This window comes from Plectropomus leopardus, chromosome 2 (assembly GCF_008729295.1).
Source record: "Plectropomus leopardus isolate mb chromosome 2, YSFRI_Pleo_2.0, whole genome shotgun sequence".
NCBI classification, from domain to species: domain Eukaryota; kingdom Metazoa; phylum Chordata; class Actinopteri; order Perciformes; family Serranidae; genus Plectropomus; species Plectropomus leopardus.
This window is the reverse complement of record NC_056464.1, coordinates 11,054,416-11,079,458: the sequence shown is the minus strand read 5'-3', so window position 1 is coordinate 11,079,458 and position 25,043 is coordinate 11,054,416. Positions and strand designations below refer to the sequence as shown.

Below are 25,043 nucleotides of genomic sequence, written 5' to 3'. Positions count from 1 at the left end.
TGTGTCCGTGTGTGAGTGTGTGTTTGTTTTCAGAGGAAAGTCCAGACCCAAGGAAAAGACATTGGCTGGAATCAGTCCATTGCCGCGATGGTTTTCCCTCCAACACTTACAGTACTGTAATTCTATCTTTTCCTCTACTCCCCTCCTCACCAGCTCGTGCATGTGTGTGTGTATGTATGTGTGTGTGTGTGTGTGTGCGCGCGTGTATACAGTGAAGCAGTATTAGGCAGGCATGTCTGGAACTAATAGATTCCACCCTGCTGAAGAATCTTATTAGGAAATACTACCTGCAACCTGAGGCTTCAGACTACCCTCTCATTCAACTGCCTAAAAATCACGTCCCGCTGTCCACGCACACACTCGTGCACACACACACTTGCCCCCCCCTTCAACCTGCAAACCCCTGGCCCAGTTTCTCTCCGTCAGTCTCTCTCCCCTCTTTTCCTGCCTGGTTTCAGGTTCGGAGGTTTATATTGGTGAACTCCACAGCTGCCTGTTTTTCTTCAGGCCCTTTCATTTGAAGGAACACACACACACACACACACACACACACACACACACACACACACACACACGCACACACCTTGGTCCAACCCCCCATCCTGCTGCTCACACATACATATGCTTCCTGTAGTTGTTTTAGTATGACCCTCCCCTCCCGTGTGCTCCCTACTGGCAATGAACTGGTCCTACTGACTTCCTGTCTCTCTGTCCTCTCTTCCTGTGTGTACAGGGATGAATGGACATATTATTCACAGTGACGCAGTGCCTCCTCCTCGCCTCTCCTCCTTACTCACCCTTTACACTGCTTTCTGTTCTTTCTCCTTTTCTTTCTGCTTCTTTCATTCTTCTGAGGACAATAGTATGAGCTCACAGTGGTACAACTCTAAACCATTACCAGCGCCCTCCCCCTCTTCTGCTCCCCCCTCCTCTTCTCCACCGCTCTGTGCTGCAGTATCAGCCCCCGGAGCAACAAAGACCAGGCCTTACTGCGTAAACACAGTGTGGACGCGTGCTCACATGCACACAAAAACACAAACAGGGTGGGTGAAATTCTACCTCGCCAATGGCCAGGTCTCCTGGTTGGATGTCTTGGATTTCCAAGAACTAGTTTGCAGTTGTGTGTGTCCGTGTGTGTGTTCCCGCAGTGTTCACTGATTACCTGGCACAGGTTTGTGGGCACTCAACCCCAATGCTGGCATACAGGCTTGCATTTAAAGGATTATCTCGGTTTATACAATTTGGGTCACATTTCCCTGCTTTTGACCTTCGTTTTTGTCGATTATAACAACACTGGAGGAACCAAAGTAACAGCTGAGATCTTGGAACATGGCACATTTGATGTTCTTGCCATTAGTTACATTTGTTAAGTCATAGTGGCTGTTTGACTTAGTTTATAGTACTGTAGTATTAAATTATGGTTTGTCAGGAGAGAAGAAGTTGGATCAGTGCATTTCTAATCTGTCCAGTTAATTTTGTCATTGGCAAAACCTGCAACAATAAAACTTGGGTCACAATAAACAAGAATTTCCCTTTTCAGTTACCAGACAATCTGTCTGTGTGTGTTTGTGGTTTCTTTGTTGATTTTAAGCTCTCGCCCTGCCTCTCCAGCCAGTTCAAGCCTCGTCTCAAACACTCATCACGTCTACTTGTTAAACAGTTGCCGTGTGTGTAAGTGTGTGCATGCAGGTGACATAGACTCACCCATCAGCTTGTAGACTCCCGCTTTGAAGCGTCATGTTCGGCATTTTGGCTGTCGCAGTCTTTTTTTTTTTTGGTGCCAGTAGCGACCATATTTAGAGAACACTGTTAAGCTAGGCAATAAATCAATATTATATCATTATTGTGATGAGACTAGATATTGTCTTAGATTTTGAATGTAGTAATACTGTAATTGCTGTCTTTTCATTTCTTTTCTGATTTTAATGGCAGCTTTTCAGTACAGTGATGTAATTTTCTGGACTTACCAGACTGCTCTTGCTGTTTATTATTTGCCTTTACCCTCTTAGTCATTATATCCATATTACTGATAATTATTTATCAAAGATCTCTTTGTGAAAGCACCAATGGTCATTGCTACAATGTTGTGGCAATATTAGCATCAAGGTATATGGTCATAAATATATAGATATTTGATTTTCTCCTCATCAGCCTGTCTACAAGAGGGTAAAGCAGGGGAGGAGTGAGGGAGGTTGAGTGACTTGAACAAGCTGAGCGACACTTAGCAGATAGCCCGGCACTCGCAGCAGCCATGCCCTTAATTATGCATAACTTAAAGCCTTAATAGAGTTTAGAAAGGTGAGTTATATAAAAACTATTAAGTTGTCATGTGTGGGGCAATTAGTGATTGAGATTAAAACTGTTTTTTTTGTACCAGGCTGTAAACACTCTATGGGGATAAACTCCCTTTTGAAGGCAACCCCAAGTGGCCATTAGAGAAACTGCAGTTCTTGGCACTACATTGGCTTCATTTTTCAACCTCAGAGGTTGGCGCTTGGCAAGTGCGTGTGTGTGTGTGTGTCTCTACAACCCGGTCCAGTAATAGAGGAGGACAGATCTGGGGTGGGGCTTCCAAGAGCAGGCTGGAGAGCTGCTGTCAGAACAGCTCAGAGTGACAGCTTGGACCCACAGTGTCACATCCCTGTCAGTGTGTGTGTGTGTGTGTGTGTGTGTGTGTGTGTGTGTGTGTGTGTGTGTGTGTGTGTGTGTGTGTGTGTGTCATGCCCATAGCCCAGGGTGTTTTCAGGTATAATGAATGCTAGCAGCAGTATGTGTGGCTCCTGTATCTAGGCCAACTCAAAACAGCATCACTTGTGTCAGCTTGCAACCAAACTGCCTAAAGCGAGTGGTACATTTGCTACAAAAGCTAACTTCAGCTATAGAAGGTAATGTTGCAGGGAAAACATGACTTTTCAGGCTCCACATTGCACTTGCCAAAATGTGACTTTGTGTCTGCTTGGGTTGCCTTTTGGCAACATCTTTATGTCTCTTTCTAGTTGTATTTCCCCCGGTGTATCCATCCACACATTTGTATGCAGAGGCATGTCTGCCCGCTGCAAAATTAACAGCAGGCATTGACCACGATGGTAATGTCATTCCAGTGTGGTTACGCTGTCTCCATCCATCATCTCTCTCTGTTTTCATCTTCCTTTTTCGGGGTCGGCATAAACAAGCTGATCAATAATGGATGATGAGGAGGGGCCGGTTTGGGTGAAATGGTTTGAGGGAGATTTCTGCCTTTTCATGCTCATGTTGTTGCTACATGGAAAGCCAGACATATGGGGAATGTACTTTCACATGCTTAATCACACAATAGCACCCCCTCACCTACACGGAGTGCCAAAACACAACAACAAGTGGTCTCTGTGACTGGGTTGCAGGAAAACAAACAAGGATCTTGAAATTGGTGATCCATACGATGTGCACAACACGTGTAAATCAGTATGTATAGAGGTTGTTAGCGTCACAGGTTAGCCACCATCACCTTTTGCAGAGTAGTTATGAGTTTAGTCATGGTGTTGCTGAGCAAAGTGTATGGACGAGGCTCGTGCAGACAGAGCCAGACAGCCCTAAGCACTACAGACAGACGAGGAGGAGGAGGAGGTGGCGGAGGTGAAGGAAGGAAAAAAGAGAAAGGAGAGCATCAGTAAAGTAGAATCCCAGAGCCCGATTACAAGACCTGCTCTCATCTGCCTGGAAAATGTGACAGGGCTGTCTGGAGGGGGGCGGAGGCATCACATTCCAGTTCACATCCCACTTCTTACTGGCTTAGGGGATGATGACCGTTCCAGGAGGCCGAAAGGAAGAGCCCGCATCGATCTTTTCTGACGGCACCTCTCCTCTGTGCTGTACCAGGCTTCCCGTCTCTCATCTAACACTCCTCTCCTGTTGGGTGATAACAGCGTCTAGATGGATAAAGTTTTTTTTTAGATCCCTCAGGGAAATTCAGTTTTAACAGCCAGTATCAACAGGGTATAGTGTTGAGAGCTCGGGGTTAGCTGTCAGCATCACTGGGGTTCTAGGGCACATTGCATGGCCTCTTTGTTTAATTCATTTCACCCTCATTAAAGAGTACTAACTAAAATCTCAAAATAGGCAGGGCTAGGAGGGCGGCTAAAACACACCCAGTCACTTAACCGTGCCGCCTCTCGATCCACAGCACCTCCCCGCCCCCCCACAAACACAGAAAGTAGGTATGCTAGTTCTTTTGCATACCAGTTACTTCACGTACTGTAAATTAGGCTTTACAGGTCATATTAAGAACTAGTATTTTGTACCTGAATTCTGGACTGAACAGTATAATAGTTCATCACAATAATATACACAATTAATAGTCTTGGCCTGATATATTTTCACTACCTCTGGTGTACTGCTTTTTCAGTGTTTTGGATTTGTTTGTGACCTTTTTCTCGGTACATATAATGCCTATTTTTCCTGATTCGACATTAGTTTTCTTGTGTTGCATTCAGACGCTTCTCACAAGCTTTGTTACCCTTTGAAACCTGAGCTAATTAGCTTGATTTCTTTCTAAAACATGGGGGAAATCCAATGACCAACTTGGCAAGAAATGACCCACAAATTTCAAGAAATTAGTGAAAGGTGATGAAGAAAATTACCTTAAAATTAGTTTTAGAAGGGGAGAATTATTAGAGGATTATTGATTGTCAAGAATTGGGGAAAAGGTCCAGAAAACTACTTTTATAATCATTATGATTATATATTTTAAATGTTGTTACAGAAAACAAACAATCTGCATTTTTGGGGTCATTTTCATGTGCATTTTTTTTTCTTTTCTTTTTCTTTTTTCATCTTTTCTTTTATTGTTTATTGTTTTTTATTTTCAGTAAATTTTCTTTTTAAAATTTAAAATTTACTTTTAACTATTTTTTTGGATTTTTTTTAGGTCATGTGTTAAATTGCTCATTGCCTTCTCCCCTTGTTTTTTAAAGAAATAGATTCAATTTGGTCATACACACTACATTGTTCTTCACCATCTTGGTCATCTGTCGCTCAATTTCCTTCTTTCCACAGATGGTTAGAAGCTCAGTATCTCGAAGTATTGCCACATCTTGTGTTCCAATTCTGTCGCTGAAAACATTTCTGCTGCCATTGCGCTGTTTGTTTATGGGCTGCAGCAGAGAACTGCAGTAATGGCATCAGGACTGTGCACTCCCATTTGCAACCCATGATGTAATTTTGCCCTGTCAATAGTGATGGTGGTGGTGTACCACTCACATTGAAATTAACTCTTGTCCAACCCACGTCTGGACCAGGGCCACAAAGGTGGGTTTGTAAACGTGGGTCAACCCTGTCAAACACAAAATCAACCCTGGTTCAACCCAGTATGGCCCTCGGTGTGCATGGGGTGTCAACATTTGGGTCACATGGGACTGATGCTATTTTTTTTTTTTTTATGTATCCTCCATCCCTAATGCTGCCACCCCTGCTGTCCAACTTATGCTCTCTTTCACCGTTTGTATTCTTATGCAAACGGTGAAAGAGAGCTGTTTTCGGTTGTGGTGCGTTGTTGTGTTGGCTCGGCTAATTACAAGGCCGCCATCTCGAGGTTGTGTGTCGCAGCCTTGAAAGGCGGGACACTGACTCATTCCCCATCATTGACAGGGCTGTGCGATGAGGAAATTGCACACAAACATGCACTCACACACACCACAAGACAATAACACATGTTGTCAAAGCAAATATTCACACCAGGTCATTAGCGGAGACGCAGACTGCATGTGTGCATTTATTTGTTGCGAGTGTTTGTGCCGTAGTGTCATAATGCCACAAACCTCCTCTGTTCTGGCCTTTTAATCAGTACAGAATGACTGCAAGTGGATGCAGCCGCTGGCTAGTGGCACAATGTTTAGGTCTGTGTTTATGAGCGAGAGGGAGGGAGAAGTGGGGAGGCGGAGGGGGGAGGAGGAGGAGGAGGAGGAGCGGGGTGGTCACAGACACATTTAGATATCCCACTTCTCTTTGTGGTAATGACAAACTGCACTCTCAGCTGTTAAACACAAAGGCAGCATCAACAGTCGCTGTCGGCCGGACGGACGGCTGACTGTCTGCCTGCCTGTGAGTGTGTGTGTTTGACTCAGTGTGTATGTGAGGGGAGTCTATCATGCACTGAACCCAGGATGGAAGCCAAAACCGTTCGCTTTCTGTACAGCCAGCGCTGTAAAGGTAGGACAGCTTTGGTAGACTAGCCATGACACAGAAGTGTGTGATTGGAGAAGTGTGTTGATTCTTAACTCTTTAAAAGGATGCTTGTGCAGCCCACTCAGCATTGGCAGGCAGCGATGAGAGCATAGCATTAATCTGTCAGCTGTCAGCACTGATCCAGCTTATCACAATCATAGTGTGTGTGTCCTCGGTTGTGCATGTGTTGCTGCGGGTGCTTTGTACGTCCCGGTCTATAACTGCAGTGGGCAGGACTCTCCAGAGGACTTTTTTGCAGCCAGTGATTGAATATGGTTACTGAGTGTGTCTGCACTGAGTGCACTCTATTAATTTGAGGCCAGACTGGAGAGCAGCATGGAGGAGGGAGAGGGGAAGGAGGCTGGAGGAAAATGAAAAGTGATAAGCCGGGATAAATGACTGCCTCTGGAGATCTCTGTGCGTGGAAGAGGATAGCTGATCCTAGCACACACAAATGCGTGTGACTGTGATGAAGTGCACACATGCACAGCAGTCTGTGCTTTACGGACTGGTGGGAGGGGAATGGATTTCAGCCAAGACTCCAGGCTGATGTGTCAGGGCCCCGCCAGGTGTTTCACTAGATCCGGGCTCCATCCACATCAGCTGTGAAGACTTAAACATCTTGCACATTGTTGTGGCAATTATCATAATGATAGCACTGCAGTGTCAACAGTAATGTATGCAGCTTACTCCCTCCAGCTGTATGGATAATTACATATAGTTCACATTATTTAGAGAAAAGGGGCCTCTGATTTTAGAGCAAACATTCTCTGTAGGCTGTCCTTTGTGGGTTCAGTGTTTTGATTACACCTGGATGGTGACTGGCATAATGAAGTTAACAGAGACATTAAACCCATCTGTCTTTTTTTCACCCCGGCAGAGATCCGTGCCCAGCTGGTGGAGCAGCTCAAGTGTCTGGACCAGCAGTATGAGCTAAGGGTGCAGCTGCTGCAGGACCTGCAGGACTTCTTTAGAAAGAAGGCGGAGATCGAGGTGGACTACAGCCGCAACCTGGAGAAGCTGGCCGAGAGGTTCCTCACCAAGACCCGCAGCACCAAGGACCATCTACTCAAGTATGGGACACTCTCACACATATAGCACCACCACACTGGGCAGCAGGTTATTATGACGATATGTGTATGAATTAGGGATGCACGATAATGTCAGCACGTCATCGGCCAGTATCAACTCTAAAATTAACTATTGGAATCAGCCAACGTGCTTTTTCTTATTTTGCACAATGAATGAATATTAAATACACCGAACAACATTGTATTTCATGTCTCCATCTGCAGGTAGGCCATCACGATACGGGTTTGCATAATATGTCAATTCCACTACAGAAGAGACAAGATAATCACTGAAATTAGGTGTGGAAAAAGTGGATCAATCAGTATCTGCTAAAAGATTTGTTAAATATTGCCAAATTCCGTGCATCCCTAGTTTAAGATCACAGGTACGCTAAAAAGACTAAAAAAAACTCTTTATGTAGCACTTAAAAGAGTGCAGACCACTTTCAAGATTAGAGGCTTCCTTTCTGAGAAAAGAGAAGTAGAGACGGGCAAAAAATGAAACAGAAAGCTGACCAATAGGAATGGAGAGGAAGGCCATATTGATGTGCACCAGTGTGGAAAATACTGACTTGCATCACTTATTGCTCCCCAGTTTGATCAAAGGAAACACCAACTGATTCATACTTTGTACATTTCATTAGGATGCTCCCTTCTGTTATATGCAAGGTCCTGTGAGTGTGTGTGTGTGTGTGTGTGTCTGCCTGTCTATGTGTATGTGTACATGCATGCATGCGTGTGTATGTGTAACTGCCAGAAATGGCCAGGTGGTGATTTTGTGCTCTGACTATTTTTCAGTGTCTTGCTGTGTGTGTAACCTTGCCCAAACAGGGATTCTCTCCCACCAAAGGTCAATCTCTTTCTCTCTCTCTCTCTCATTTACACTCACTTTCTCATTTTTACATAAGATGCATACAAAAGCAGACTGGAGCTCATCAGCTTTAGCAGCGTGATATGTTCTTTATCTGGTGTTTTTTGCTGGGAGGGGCTGGTCTGTTTCCCTGTGGGGAGGGATTCACTGAACTGCTTGCTAATCATAAACTATACAGAAATTCGGTACCACAGATAAATAGAAGTAGCCAGTAGGCCAGCCATTAGCAATTAAGGACAAATGAGGCTCCTTATCCACACCCATCCCTGCACAAACACCACCTGCTTTAACTCTAATATCAACAAATAGTCCCAGTACCATGGTTTGGCTACTGTGGGCACTTGCGTCATCACAAATGAATACAATTGGCGTCACTGAATCAACAAAAGTCTTGGGGGTTTTTTTCAGTTGTACCAAATTCATGCAATTCCAAGACTGTTTGACCTCTGTTTACAGAAATATTTAAATACACTGTTTTGAACAATGGCAATGCCCTTTTTTCCCCTGTTCTCTACAAAAATTGGCCTCACCTTCAAGCATAGTCCCATCCCTCAAAGATATCATGACATGGTTGGTACTGACTGATGCCTTAGGACGTCTAGTTTCATCTGATACCAGTGTTTTTACTCTAGCTTTACATCTGAGCCCACTGCAGCATCTTTAATTTGCCAGCCTGCGTAGCTCCTCACCTTTGCCACATTCAGCTGTGCTTGCCACACCTGCTGCTTCATCACACTTCTCTGCTCACATGCCTTTCTGCTCCTTTCATTTTTTTTGTTCTTCCTGTACCCTGGTTTTCTTTTTCGAGCCACTACTTTTTGTGGGCCTAACCCTTAAACCCATTTTCAGAGATGAGTCAACAGATAAGAAGTTGAAATGTGTTTAAATGATCACAACAAATTCAGTTACTGTGAAAATAAATGGAGCTTGTATTGACAGTGATAAATCAGTAAGTTCCTTTTTTTTCGTATTTTATTAGTCAAAAGCAGAATGTATCACATAAAGTTAGGCTTTTAACTCATATCTAAGTAGCAATAAATAAATGTAATTCAGGCTGTTATTTTTTTGTGTTTGCCACTCAGGTAAATAACAACTACTAAGGACACCAAGGAGACACAATTTTTCTTCCGTTAGTGCTTTGATATGTATCATTGGACTTGACTTGAGCAGTATGAGAGGTATTTTTAGAAGCCCTTTGCTGCTTTTTCTGCTTGTCATCCTGTTAACCATGACCTCCTGTGCAGCCACCTTCCTCTTTTTTCCTTGCACTCTTCTTCTTCTCTTTTTTTTGCATCATGCACTTTTCCAGAAACATTTATTTCTCCGCTGGGGGCAAGCCCCTATCCATGCTCTCTCTTACACACACACACACACACACACACACACACACACACACACCCCACACACACACACACACACACACACACCACACACATACACACACACACACACACACACACACACACACACACACACACACACACACACACACACACACACCACACACATACACACACACACACACACACACACACACACACACACATACACATACAGGCACAGACTAAAATGGATCGATAGGTCCTCTAAACGAAACCCAATTCCAACCAAGAGGACATACCCCCAACTCACACACACTCATTTACAACACACACACACACACACACACACACACCTCCAGCTCAGATCAATACTGAGACAGTTGCAGAGTGTGTGTTTCCCTGTGTTGCATGTGGGGGGAGGGAGGAAGAGCAGAGGAGAAGGGAGGGCAAAGGACAGAGAATAAAATATGTAGTTGAGCAGGTCAGCCGCAGCTTCAGCACGCCTGTGCACGTCAGGATCCATCAAGATGTCAAAAGACAATAAAAAAATACAATTCACTGACTGACAAGTGTTAAGTCTTGACTTTTCGTGTGTCTTTCTGCTCCTCTTCCACTCTCTTTTCGCTTTCCACTTCTTCCAACATCTGTGTATTTAACAGTCTCCCTGCATCTGCTGCTGCTCAGTCCGGGTGCCACACTGGAATTTCAGCTATTTTCCGGTTATGCGTGTGTGTATTTTTGTGTGTGTGTGAATGTAGGTGTGTGTGTGTGTGTGTGTGTGTGTGTGTGTGTGTGCGTGCGTGTGTGTGCCTGTGGCTGTGGCTGTGGCTGTTACTCCATACAGCCGGGCGTTGATGGTGCTCCAAGCAATGTGGGGTGTGAGGGTTGTGTGTGTGTTGATCCCGTGGAGACCCCTGGTATTCCTGCTATTTGGCAGACTGCATACAGCATTGGTGGGGGGTTACACAGTTTAACCGTATTGTGTGTGTATCTTTGTGTGTGTCTGCGTGTGTGTGTGTGTGTGTGTGTGTGTGTGCGCGCCCTGAGGCTGACAGGCTGATTGGTCACATGGAGAAGCCCTCACAAGTTGCACACTGATTCAAAGCCTATCCTTATGCTAAATATTAGGCCAGCTTCACTGTTAATAAGCTGCAGCCACATACACAACCCACGGCTACAGCAACATATTATTTCAATGTGGGTTTCGGGTTCTGACTCTAAAGATCACATGGTCGTATGATCACACGTGAACTGGAAATTGCTGTTGTGCATGTGTTGTGTAAAGAAGTTCAGTGCAAATATAACACAGCATTTCCTTCAGCAGAGTGCAAGAATACAACCTTCTGGATGCCCCCAGTCGTAGTTATAATACCCCAGAATTAAATCATGCTAGGTTTACCAACCACAAACTTTTTTCTCCTTTTACTGAAAAAAGTCTCAGGAAATACCCCATCTTGATCTACAAACCGTCGTTCATGGCACCCTAAACCAAGTGAAAGGTTTCTTCCACATACTCTGGTTTCTTTTGTTATTAAAATACAGTGCCAAGAATTAAGGTTGCACAATGTATAGTTTTTTTTATTGTCATCGTGATATCAAAGTATGCTATGAACACATGATATGTGACCGTAAAATGCCAAAAACATACCAAGCAGCGGCAAAGTGCATCTTGGCGCAGCAGTGAAATTTTTCTGTGTCCAGGAGTGTTTATGTGTTTTTAGGAGGGAAGACATTCTTTGTAACATTGTTCAACATGTCACAGACCGTGACAAAAAACAAACATGTATGCACAAAATGGTAGATGTGCCTGTATTTTGTGCAGTCAGACTTGTTCCTTCGTGCATCCTCACGTCAATCAAATTCTAAAAGTCTTGGTCAAACAGCAAGTCTTTCTGCAGCCTGTCGCCTTGCTAGAGCAGTTGGACCTAATCTTTCACTCACTCTGCCCATTTAACTGTTCAATTTGTGTCAGTCGTAAAAAACAACCAGTAGCAACGCCTTGTTTAATGCTCTGCCTTTCGATCCTGAATGTAAATGAACATTTAGCATTTTCCCTCCAACGTGAGTCAGTAGCAGCACCTGACCCGAGGACTGACTCTGTTCCCAGCGTGCACCATGTGACCTTCAGAGGGCCAGTGACATTTCACTGTTTACCCTGTGATAGCTGAGGGTCACAGAGAGGAAGGTGATATTTCACCCAGTGCTGCTGTGCCATTACCATAGCGATCACTGGTGGGCTGAAGCTGACATGTCACATGGAGGCTGAGAGGCCGGGGCGGTTGAGTAAATAGAGGAACTGTGGATCTGTTTTTGGTGGAGAAAAAAAGTTGTGCAACCGGTGAAGACAGACACTCAGGAAAAGACACAGACAGCAGAGAGAAATCGAAGCAGAAGGTGATACAAACTGTATCCACGTGTGTCCACATGACAAGTTTAGCATATGACACATGGAGAGTTTCAGTGTTTGGATTCCCAAATATACGTGTGCGTTGGTGGATTCTCTTTTTTCTCTTTGTCTTGAAATAATTATTGTTATTATTATACTGTTAGTCATCTGAACAGTGACAGCCAGTACCAGCATATCACATCACTGTCTATGACTCATCTCATCAGCCCCTACTTTCCCACACACACACACACACACACACACACACACACACTTCCCCACGGACACCAGCCCCCCCCTACTCTGTACCCCTCGGTCAAAGACTTTCTCTGTCTGTCTGACCTTGTGGATGCTTGGGTCACTGCTCTACTTTTCCTGACCCCATCTGTGTGTGTGTGTGTCTGCGAGTGTGTGTGTGTGTGATGTAAATGCCTTGCAGCTCTTTGCTGTCTCTATCCAGTTAAAGCTGTTCTTAACGACACAAAGACCTTCTTTCATCCACTTACACTCACTCATAATCCATTTTACCCACAAGATCATCCATGGATCATCCATAACACATGCTGTACACGCACACACACACACACACATACACACACACACACACACACACACACAAACACACATATTGTGTGCAGACACTCTGAAAAGGGTTGTGTTGTGGTGTAAGCAGGGCATTGACAGTATTGCATTTGTGTAATGGCTTTATGGGCACTTGAAGCAAAGACAATGAAACAGTATTGAGCCGTTAACTGCTCATGAAACCATTACAGTCCTTAAATCTGTCTTTCTCTGTCTTTTTCGTGCCGCTCTCTTCTTCTCTCTTTCTGCGACAGCTGTGCTTGTGGGGGAGTCTTACCTCTCCCTGCTGGGTTTTGTACCCTGGCTGAATCCCCTGTTTGGGCTGGCTCATCATCCCTGTGTGTGTGTGTGTGTGTGTGTGTGTGTGTCTGTGTGTGTGTGTGTGTGTGTGTGTGTGTGTGTCTGTGTCTGTGTGTGTGTGTGTGTGTGTGTGTGTGTGTGTGTGTGCGTGTGCGTGCGTGCATAAATCTGTCTGCGCTTTCTCTCCCACCCTTATTTTTTATTCCAGTGCCTGGTCTCATCTTGGTGAAAACTGTGTGTTTTTTTACAGTATGCTTGTCTCTACATTTCATATGAGATAGGCCTGTGTGTGTATATATATGTGTGTGTGTGTGTATGAGTGTGTGTGTGTGTGCATCTATCAGCAGGATGAAAGGGGAAATTAAAAGATGAAAGAGACTTAATGCTCGCCATTTATCTAAAAAGATGCTTGGAGGTCCTTGAATATATTTTAAAACCGTCTGTTTCTTTATGCAGGAAGGAGCACAGCATTTTATCCCCGGTGAACTGCTGGAACCTGCTGCTGCTTCAGGTGAAGAGGGAGAGCCGTGACCACGCCACACTGTCCGACCTCTACCTCAACAATATCATCCCCCGCTTCGCGCAGATCAGCGAGGACTCAGGACGCCTCTTCAAGAAGGTAACGCAGTGGCTGCGCTTGCTATGGGTGATATAGGTGCGGCTTAGAGCGGTGCCATTATGAAGGGGGTGCACAGAGTCGGCGGGAAAGGAGGAGATTGCATTGAGTTACACTCTAATGCATTCAAGCTGTAATCAGTAAAAATGAGCTTTAGGTGAAGGTAAATAACAACATTTTCATGATGTGTTCAATGTGATCTTGTTAAATGTAGCTTTTGGTGAAAAAATTAAACTGAAGGAAACATTTTTTGATGTTTTCAGAGCAATGTATAAAAGATAATAGAGTGACATTTGTAATATGTTATTTATAGTAAAAATGCTTTTGCCCATTTTGGAAAAAAAAATCCAAGTGAAAGAATGAATTTTAAATGTTATTTCATAAATGTGTATCATCTAATTTGTGCTCATTCAGTTGTAATGATGTGTAATGGAGGGTATAATCACTTTAAAATAGTTGTTATTTTTCATAGTGTAGATTTCTTTATTTCAGTGGCAGAATAAAGAAGAAGAAGAAGAAATAAAAAAAACCAAAATAACATAAACAACAATGTAGAAATTTCGGCTATTGGCCAAATTGTTATTTTAAACACTGGTATCCGTATCAGCTCAGAATTTCAGAATCAGCTAATCAGCACATAGCTAGTTCAATTAGAAAGTGAATTTGCCATTTTACAGTCTTCTTCAATTCTGTAATTTTACAGCGTAAACCATTTTTCCATTTTTAAAAACTTTTAAAGCAACATAATAACAAACTAAGAAAGAAAAAAGTAGAACATGGGGTGTTAAGAATTTGAGATAAATGAATAGAAATAATAATAGAGGGTTAAATAATATTCAAACAAAAGAAGGGTGTTACGGGAAAATATACATTTTCCACTTCTTCCAAATGTATTCATATTGAAAAAGTAATTCTTTCCATTACAAAAACTTCATAAATTATAGCAGACCAGTTCTCAACTGATGGGGCATCTGGCTGGAGCCACTTCCTCATAATTGCATCAAGGTAGCTTGTAATTCTTCTTTTTTAAGATGATTTATTAAGTATTTATTGATTGATTATAACACGTGCACAACATGTTACTACTGCTCAAAGCAAATTAGCACATATTCTTATCTTGTTTTTTGTTGTTAGCTAGGTTTTTTTATTTGCATTTTCTTTGGGGTGGGGGGAGGGGCTTGCCTAGGGCACCAGATGTGCTAGAGCCATCACTGAGGTAAAAGATGCAGACACAGACACAGCAGGAGTCAAGTCTGATATGCTGAATCCGTGTCATGTTTTTGCCCCGTCCGTCCGTCTCTCCAGCATCTGTCTCATGTCTTGTCTGATTTATTGACTGACGGCAAGTCAGCTGAACATCAGGCAGGAGAGTTTATGTTGTCTGTGTTTCGTACAGTAGCCTCTTTCTTGTCTCCTCTGATGTCTGCCTTGCTGTGTCAGAGAGAGAACAGAGACGAGGAAGAGTGACGGTGAGAAAGAGGAGAGATATGAAGGAAGAACAGAAAAAAAGGGAGGACGGGGGGAATTGAAATATATTTATAGAGAGGGGGCAACATGAGGACAAGAGAGAGAAAAGAGAGAGTGGATGAAGAGATTTCTCTGGAGATCAGAGCTTACTGTGACCTTGCAGAGAAAATACTGAGGCTCGTTCATCTTCAGGCTGGACAAATACACAAGAGGGATGCAGGCAGGAATTCAATGTTTGTGTGTTTGTTCTTTTCATCTCTAAACTACTGTCGTTCTAACGGCGGGGTTTCCTTAATATGTAAAGATATCTTTTTTGGTGCAACCCTTTATTTTCCGTGTTTTGATTTACATGGATCTAGGGATGTTTTTGATAACGCAACACCCTTTAACTGGTAGCTACTGGGTAATTTTAAAACAAAAAATTGCAAAATTACATGAAATACCAGAAGCCTATCATTTTTCACCACTGCTTTGTTGATTCAGTGAGCTTTAGCATTGCATTTCAAAGCACTATCCATTTAAAGGTAGTGATGTTTTAATCAGGGTTCCCACACATTTTCATGGACACAATTTCAAAACTTTTCCATGACTTTTCAAGGACCCACAATCTGTTTTGTTCTTTCAAGCTGGAAAATGAATAAACGTGTGCGATGGTGTCAGACGCAGCAACATGACATCAACAGCTACTGAAATCAAATATGCCATTATGTTGAGTTACGTGTGCAATATTGACGGAAAATTACTGTAACAATGCCATTACACTCAGCAAAATTCCATGACTTTTCCAAAGCTTACAGGGTTCTTACTCATTCCATGACTTTTCCAGGTCTGGAAAATTGTGTTTCTGAAATTCCATGACTTTTCTGGAATCCTGTTTTAAATGTCTTGCCTTTTATTTTATTTTCTATCGGCCAGCTAACTTAAACCATGTTAGCACCATTAGCTGGGCTGACACTGCTAACAGAGCTAACAGTGTTAACAATATGAATAATGCTAAAGGGGCTCAAAATTGAGCATCTTACTCACGAGGGAGATCAGGCCCCTGGAAATGTAGCTCTGCCTTACTTCCAATTTTTCCCGGTGATCACTTGCAGTATTGCAGGGAAGAAGTTCCCAAAAAACATCTGTAAAACTGTTGACAGGTCAAAAGGCCAATTATGACTCCTTCTGTTTTAAATATTTGATTCCTAGAGGTTATTTGATATTTGTGAAACTTTCCTCTAGCAGAGAAAAGTGATTTAATAATTTGCGGCGTCATCATAATATAAAGTCCATGAGTTGAGTGGGAGCTTCCGCATACTGCAAAAGTAAATCCAGAAACCAGAAACTTTTTTTTTGGCATATGCACTAGGTAAGCAGTTCCATTGGACTGAATAGGTGCCATCTTTAGGGTCCAGTATCAAGTTATTATACATCTTAGGGGGAGACTGGAGGGTGGGAGCAATGTTTCTGTTGGGACGGGATGGCGTAACAAATGGTAGTCGCTGAGTGAGTGGTGCTGCTAGCTAGCTCCCACTTGATCCAGGTGGTTAACCGTGCTGTCAGCTGAAGAGTAGGCCGACTCATGTAAATGGTCAAGAATATTCTCAGTGGTTAACTATTGACATCCCTACATTACTTTCAGGGCGATGAAAGGATGAGTGCATATTGCGTCAAATATGCAACCTAAACTGGGTTTAGGTTAAAATATGAAGTATTAAGTTTAAAAGTAAGTTTAGCAAGCTGGGCTAAGGATAGGTTGTGAGGAATGTAATCAGTGGAAAGCACCTCACAAGTACAGAGAGATAAGTTGTGTGTGTGTGGAAGGCAAAGTGAAACAGTCTGTGCCTGGAATGTCATGGCAGAGGCTGCTGATTTCCAACCCGATAGGTTGTCTTTGAACTATTTTACAATTACATTTACAGTCTGATCGCAGGCGATGAGAACACACACACACAGACCTCCACCCTCCTCTGATACACCAGTACAAAAAAAAAAAAACACACTTCCTCTCCTTTTTCCTCACTATGTGTTGAGTCATGGACGCTGATTTATATTTTTATAGCACTGCTTGTTCTTTGGCACGAGAGTTTCTTCCATCATGTTGGGGTCACAAACAGGCTGCGCAGATACATACAGAGAAAGCTCCCAAGGCTAATTACGATGATAATTAGTTCATTTATAACATTTCCAGTCAGTGGCATGAATACCAGCATTGCCCGGGGCCATGACACACACAGCACACACACACACACACACACACACATACACAAGTCAAAGAGACGAACATTCACGACCCGTATTATAGAAGTCGTCACGTTTTAAACAGTGCAGAGTGACACTGTCAAGCGCAGCGAGAGTGTTTGTGAGATCTTGTCACTGAAAGAGAGCGAGCACTAATGAGTCTAACTATATTAATGAGTACACAGTCTCAACCTGGACCGCGGACATCGGGGGCTAATGACGCGTGCTAGGAAGTAGTTTCTGTTGTGGTTCTTGCCGAGCCAGACAGACGACCAAGGGCAAGACGAGGAGCCCAGAGGTCAAGATCCACTGATGATAAATAGGAGGGTTCAGCCAGGGATGAGTGCTTTTTGATTGGCTGTAGTTTATCTGGTTGTCACATAACACGAGCTTCCTGCATCTCATTAAAGGGACAGTTCACCCCAAAATAAAAAAATATATATATTTCCCTTGTACTTTGTAGACTTTTTTGGTGTGAGTGTTAGAGATGTTAGCCCTAGAGATGTTTACGCTCTCTAGATGGCACTGGGCTTGTGGTGCTTAAAGCTATAAAAAAAAAAAAATAGATTTAAAAAAACTCAACAGTATTGTCTTTTCCCATAAATCATGGTCTGACTACTCGAGATAATCCACAGACCTTGTTGTGAGCAGTTTCATATAGGAACTATTGTCTTTCTACCAAACCCGCAGGAGGAAGTGTGATCTACTGCTAGCTCTCGTAGCACCACTGAGCTAGCTAATGTTACAGCACAGCTAAGGAGGACGCCGTTTATGTTTACATCTCACACTGTCACGAGCACGAGCCTCTCGTCTGTGAGTAGAAATAAAGTAGTTCCTACATGAAACTGCTCATAACAAGGTCTGTGAATTATCTTGAGTTAACAGGTCTTGATTTTAGAAAAGAGACATTGCTGTTGAGTTTCTCTAATGTTTTTTTCATGCCAAAACAATTTCTAATGATAAATAGCACTACACATAAGAGGAAAAATATATATTTTTGATTTAGGGGGGGAAACTGTCCCTTTTAAAGAGCGAGGGCAGGACAACCTCAGTTAACCAGTTACCTCTTTCATCTGCTGTGCTACCTTAAGTTTCTTCCCTTTCTCACTTCCTGCTCTCTGTAACTCTCCAAAATAGAATAATGATTATGATTTCTGCTTCCTTTTTTTCCCCAAACCCACCCTCTTCTCTCGTCAGTTCACATACATCTTCTTTTTCCTCCCATTTCTCCACCTTTTTTTTCACAAGACAACTTCCACCTCACCACCTTTCACTTTTTCCCCCCAGTTCACCTCTGAACTCCCACTGCGGCCCATCCCCCATCTGTGCCCTCTCCCAGGAGAAGACAGATGCTCAACATGCTCTGGAGAAATCTGTTCTTACTTTCACTCTGCATTCCTAAGCCATTTTTTTTGGATTGTCTTTGTTGTTTTCTCTATCTTTTCCTTTATTTTGCCCCACGCTTTTCCCCTGCTTTCTCATACCTGTCTGCTTTCAAGTCAACTCTGTTTGTGTGAATCTGTGTGCGCACATGTGGTTTCCTTGTAGCTAGTTCATGTGTCCCCTTGCGTCATTAGTAAAACCCAGTCTGAATGGCATCCTTTTTAATGTATAAGAGAAGCTGTGAATGCTGTCATGTGTTTGTGTATATACACTGTGTGTGTGTGTGTGTGTGTGTGTGTGTGTGTGTGTGTGCGCGCGCGTGTGTGTGTGTGTGTGTTGCGTCTTCTGATCTGTGGGTTGCTGTGAAGTCATCAGTCACTGGTGGCTCCCGGGCAGTTACGTCTGGAGAATGGTAGTGCCTGTTTTACTCCCTGTCCTCCCTCTTTTGTCTCGTTTTTATCTTTTTCAACTTCGTCATCTCGCCCTCAGTCTCTGGCTCTGTTGTCCTCTCGCTCTTTCTGTCTTGCTCTTTTTTCCTCTCAGTCAACACATTAAGATCAGTATCTGTGATTCCCCCTTAAAGTGAACAATCCATCAAGTCCATTACCACCTTGCTCATTTATCTGGACCAGCAACTCCTCCACTTCCATTTAGCCAGATAATCTAGTCCTGACTGATGAGGGGGCAGATGGTTGACCACATGACTGAGGGTGTGTGGGTGTCATTAGATGGCAGAGCTGTGAGCAGGTAGATGGACAGTCAGTAGAAGCTGCTAGTAATGATGCTGACTTCCATTAATCTGTCTGTTTCTCTCTGTCTCCTCAGAGCAAAGAGATCGGCATACAGCTGCAAGAGGACCTGATGAAAGTTCTTAATGAGCTGTACACGGTAAGAGAACCCACTCACATTGCAATCGCAATATGTGGATCTGTAATTATGTGCTGTGAGCTCTTGCATCTCAATGCGCCAAAGGTAAGTGGGGATAGCGGTCTTTTCCTCACAGTTGCTATTGGATGCTAAAATGTCTTTTAAAAAGTGCTTTTTAACGCTCTTTAACAGCACATTTCTAAATCAGATGTACAAAGTATATTACTTAAAGGAGTGCCTGCAAATTAACATTCTTATACAAATTATGGCTGCAACTAATAACTGTTTTCATTGTCAATTTATCGCTTATTTTCTTAATTAATCTATTAGTTGTTTGGTCTAAAAAATTTCAGAAAAATGTAAAAAAGAAAAAAAAAAAAAAAAAGTGGATTAGTTTTTCCCAAAGTCCAAGATCACATCCTTAAATGTTTTGTTTTGTCCACAGTCCAAAGATATTCAGTTTACTGCCAAAGAGGAACAAAGAAACCAGAAAAAAATTATCAGTAAAATAAAGAAAATATTCACATTTAGGAACTTGAATCAGAGAACTTTGACCTTTTCTCTAACAAAAATACTCAATTGGGAATTGGATCATTAAATTAGTTGATTTATTTAACAGTTGACAAGTTAACGATTAATCTATTGCAGCCCAAATACAATTATATAGCTGTAACATAAGCACATAAACACAAAGCTTATGGACAACACAAAAACATGACTTGAAGATTAATCAGGCAGTTTGGCTACAATCAGCTAAAGATTAAGGATTTCTAGCCACACCAGCAGCTTTGCTCCAGGAAAAGCTGCTGTTCAGTCTGTCCACGTCTTTGGTCCAAACTGAAATATCTCAAAAAATCATTCTTGGAAAGATCAACATGGGATTCTACACATTGATGCATTTGTTGTTTCCAGAGGATGAAGCTTTGACTTTGGTGATTAGCCCACCCAGCAGTTTGACATTTATAGTTTTAGTAAAATTCCTCACAACGTTTGGATGAATTGACATTTAATTTAGTGAACATATTCAAGGTCCCCTTGAAATTAACTGTAACACTCTGGTGATCCCTTATGCTGTTGCTATGCTTTTGATGAACGTATGAGCCCGATTTCAACTTCAAATTTTGCTGCCCCAGTCCATCCCAGCAATCCACAGAAAGCTAGCATAGCATCAGCTAACATAGCTAAATAAACCAGCACCACAACCAAAAAACCAAAACGTATGATTGATGCTTCACTGCATCACTGGAGTGCTGAATAAAGTTTCTCAACATACATTTTTTAGGGCATCACACCCATCATGTAGCAATAAAGTGTCACCTGTCTTCATTGGAAATGACTTGTCACCTGTTGCTTTGTTGCTCGTAGTACGAACACAGCATTAGTGCCATCATCAGATCAGTAATTCATTTGTCCAACACTTTAAAAACCTGTAAAGCTAGTGGCAGTCCCATCAGCCTCAGCTGTGCTATTTGTTTAGGGCTTACCAGCAAACGTTAGCATGCCAAGACACAAACGTTAATTATAGTAAACATTATGCCTGGTAAACCACAGCATGTTAGCATTGTCATTGTGAGACTGTCCGCGTGCAGGCTGACGTTAGCGTTTAGCTCAAAGCTCCACTTTGCCTGAGTACGGCCTGACGGAGCCGTCTATCACGGCTGTATACTGTTCTTGCTATTAGTTTTAGAAAGACACAAAATATTCTGTAAACTGTACACTCGTGCTTCAGTATGGCACTGTTGTAAGTAACTGGAGAGTCAAAATTGATTGTTGATACTTTGAGATCATCATCACTGTCTGTTGTTTTGGTCTTCTCACGCTGTCAGGGGCTTCATAGCGTCTGGTTACACATGTCCACGGTACTGCCAAAAGGACTGAGGCAATCAGCGTGTTTCACTGTCTGAGTGTGTGGGCAAAATTTCCTCCCACAGCACGGCTCTGAGAGGCAAGCGACTGTATCGCTGCAGCACAGCTAGGCTCATAAAAGCAGGTCTTATGCTGTAATTATAGTATATAGTAAGAGATAGAAATAGATCTGGTTTGAGTGACGCGCACATGCTCACATGCATACTCATAGATGGAGCGGTGCTTCTGTCTGCAGTGTTGTAGAAAGGGTTGAGCAGTTTAATGATTGCTGTGGTGGTGGTCACTGGAATAAGGCTGACACTGCACACACGCACTCGTTTCATGTGTTTAAGTCTTAATGTCAAACCCATACCACCATGTCGCAACGCTGTAATGTTGTACAGTAAAGGAGGCTGGTTGTGGGACTTAGTCTCTGCAAAAGTTCGTAATGCCAGCGCCAAAAAATCTCCCTGTGTATGTTGGTGCTGTTTGTTAAGCTGAAATCCCACTTTTGATCCAGAGCCAAAAACTGAAGTAAGAGACACACTGGGGAAAAGCGCACACTTATGTTTACCTGCAACCCTTTGTTCCCAGGTGATGAAGACGTACCACATGTACAACACCGACAGCATCAATGCCGAGTCCAAGCTGAAGGAGGCGGAGAAGCAGGAGGAGAAGCAGATGGGACGCTCCGGTCGACAAGACGACCGGCAGACGCCACGCTCCCCCGACACCTTGGCCAGCATCAAGACTGATGAGAAGCCTGTCCGACGCTCCAGTGTCAAGAAAATTGAGAAGATGAAGGAGAAGGTGAGCGGGGCTGGACCTGCGGCGGGGGGAGGGTGAAGTGAAGGGCAATGGGGAGAGCGAGGAAAGCTGTTTCAGAGTGCCTCCACCTGTTGTCACACTGACTTACGATGTGCGGCCCATGAATGATTTATGAGTGCAAGACTGGCTTATTGCTAACCTTGTCCGCCACAGCTGGGGCCTGTCACAGCGACATGGTTCTCCACTTTTTATTATCCATAATCAATACCGATCCGACCAATCCTTCCCTCTCTCTACCTGTCATTACCTTTCTTCTCATTTCTTTTCTCCTCTCCTTTCATCTGATTTCTTTTCTTCTGTCCTTTACAATGTATCTCTCTGTCTCTCTTTTATCAGAGACAAGCCAAGTACACAGAGAACAAGCTGAAGGCCATCAAGGCCAGGAATGAGTACCTGCTAGCTCTCGAGGCTACCAACAGCTGTGTCTTCAAATATTACATCCACGACCTCTCCGACATCATTGACGTGAGTATAAACACACCATGTTACTGTGTGTGTGTGTGTGTGTGTCCCTGTGCTGTAGCCAGTAGTGGCCTCTCTGTCAGTCTATTCACATTAGCTTCAGGGCTCCTAATGAAGGCAGCAAACCGGTCACCTCTCTCTGCATGTTTTCTCTTCTTTGTCCACTGACATGATTTCTCTTTTAGCAGTGTTTGCGTGCCACGCCATATGTGTTAATGTATTTTTTTGTGTGCATGTGACAGTGCTGTGACCTTGGCTACCACGCTAGCCTGCACCGTGCCCTGAGGACCTACCTATCTGCAGAACAGAACGTAGAGACGTCCAAACACTCCGGCCTGGAGACACTGGAGGGAGCTGCAGAGAGCCTGGAGGCCAACGGGGACAAACAAAAACTGATGGAGACCTACAACAACGTCTTCTGTCCCCCAGCTCGCTTTGACTTCCAGTCCCACATGGGAGACACGGTACAGTTGTAGAGCTCAAGTCATTCTTTACAGGCGTGTCTTTTCTTCGGTGATAATATCTTTTATTGCAGTTTAAAGGGGTAGTTCGGATCTTTTGAAGAAGGGCTGTAAGAGGTGCTGATCCACAATCAGTGTATTATATACAGTAGATGGTGGTTAGCATGCCTTTGTTTGGAGAAGCAGGCAGGAGTACCAACATGGAAGCTAAGCAATGTACTGCTGTGAAATGGCGCAGCAGCAAACATGTTTTTGCCACCTTAAAAAAAGCCTCACCTAAAAAAATCAATATCAGTTTAAGAGTACGCTATATAGAGAGTTTTTTTCACTGCTGTACCTTGCCAGAAACCTAGACAATGATTTCTGACGGAGACCTGAAGCCATTACATTGCTTTTTCCAAGCCAGGCTCCATTGACAAAAATAGTAAATGTAGCTTTCTGAACAGGAGAGTTGCTGGTCAACCGCTGCCTCCATCAGTTAGTTTATTTGAGTTATCGACTTTGATGTTTTAAAGGCTTAATTTAGATTTACAACAAACACACAATAACACAACAAAGTAACTGATTGAGGCAGCTGTGGACCAGCAACTCTCCTGTTCAGAAAATTAAAATGAGTCTGGAAGTTATGGCGAGCGCGTTGAAGGAGAACTGAAGCCGAAGCAGAAGATCCGAACTATCACTTTGAGTCTGCACACTGGGAAGGTTGTTTTTGTGATGCTGTTGTCTCAAATTGTGAACTCTCACACTTTCCTCTGTTTGGTGTGTGTGGGTGAAGATGGGAGTGGTGTGCGCACAGCAGCCGCTGGAAGGCGACCTGCTCCAGAGGTGTCAGCAGCTGCAATCCCGCCTCTCCACACTCAAGATCGAGAATGAAGAGGTCAGACATGTCTCTGCTTCCTCTTATGTCATTAACCCATCTATTAACCTCTCGCAGCTGTCTTGATTATATCATATCTCGTCTGTCTTACTCAGGTGAAGAAAACCATGGAGGCCACCCTATCCACCATCCAAGACATGGTGACAGTGGAGGACTACGACGTGTCTGAGTGCTTCCACCACAGCAACAGCATGGAGTCGGTCAAGTCCACTTTCAGCGAGTCCTATCTCAGCAAGCCCAGCCTCGCCAAACGACGGGCCAATCAGCAGGAGACGGAGCAGTTTTACTTCACGGTCGGTGCTAGTTACTGTCATCAGTGATTTGTTAGGAGCATTAGTGTAGTTATGTATGAGAATGATCTGCACACATTGTGTGACCCCAGTATGTGTGTGTGTGTGTGTGTGTTGTAGAAGCTGAAGGAGTTCCTGGAAGGCAGGAACCTGATCACCAAGCTGGAGGCCAAGCATGACCTCATCGACAAGACCCTGGGAGAGAGTGAGTGGGCCGTCAGAGTGTCCTTCATACCTTTCAGACATCATCCCTGTGTCCTGTGCGTGCGCATTTGTGTGTGTGTGTGTGTGTGTGTGTGTGTGTGTGTGTGTAGTGGAAGCCTCCCCAGTAGGAGGGAGATGGATTCAGGAAAATGCCAGAGGTGGAACAAGCAGCAGATCAGAGGGATGAGTGGTTTAGTGGGACACATCAGGACACATGCAGGGAAGCAGAGTGGCTTTAATATATCTTATAATCACAAGCAGTGTGTGAGTGAGTGGAGGTCTAGGTCACAGTGACAGTGACCATATGTGGATGCAGCTGTGAGTTTAAGTGTGAGAGGGGGGTGTTCCTCAGGGCCAAATATGTGTCTTCCACAACTTTACAGGAACACCTGTGTGTGTATGTGTGTGTGTGTGTGTGTGTGTGTGTGTGTGTGTGTGTGTGTGTGTGTGTGTGTGTGTGTGTGTACAGCTTCAGCGGGAAGTTTGTTTCCCTGTTTCTGTCCAGCTCAAGCTGTTTCCTCATGTGTCCTGCTTTTACTATAACTGTCTGTCTCTCTCTCTGTCCCCGCCCCTTTTTCCTGTTTCTCTCCCCTTTAGGTCAGAAGACTGACTGTTGCCTTGCCAGGTAGGTGTGGTGAAGTGAGGAAATATCCTCACACACATATTCACATATACCCCAGCAGCTTGATTTCTTGGCAGCTGGGGGTATTATTTTCACCCCGTCACTGTTTATAGATATTTTCAACACATGTACATGTGTGTCTGTGTGTACAAATAGAGCGTTACCAGAG

The 25,043-nt window shown here is 43.5% G+C and overlaps 1 protein-coding gene across 1 annotated transcript in view; it reads left to right on the top strand.

The window, feature by feature from the left end:
- The window catches only part of srgap2 (SLIT-ROBO Rho GTPase activating protein 2), a 67,565-nt gene that overhangs the window by 31,246 nt on the left and 11,276 nt on the right, over positions 1–25,043 (top strand). The window contains exons 2-11 of the mRNA XM_042500896.1: positions 7,079–7,271; positions 13,186–13,348; positions 19,244–19,306; positions 21,725–21,940; positions 22,295–22,423; positions 22,663–22,884; positions 23,657–23,758; positions 23,854–24,051; positions 24,169–24,253; positions 24,850–24,877. Coding sequence (XP_042356830.1) covers positions 7,079–7,271; positions 13,186–13,348; positions 19,244–19,306; positions 21,725–21,940; positions 22,295–22,423; positions 22,663–22,884; positions 23,657–23,758; positions 23,854–24,051; positions 24,169–24,253; positions 24,850–24,877 — 1,399 coding nt within the window. The remainder of the gene's footprint in view (positions 1–7,078; positions 7,272–13,185; positions 13,349–19,243; positions 19,307–21,724; positions 21,941–22,294; positions 22,424–22,662; positions 22,885–23,656; positions 23,759–23,853; positions 24,052–24,168; positions 24,254–24,849; positions 24,878–25,043) is intronic.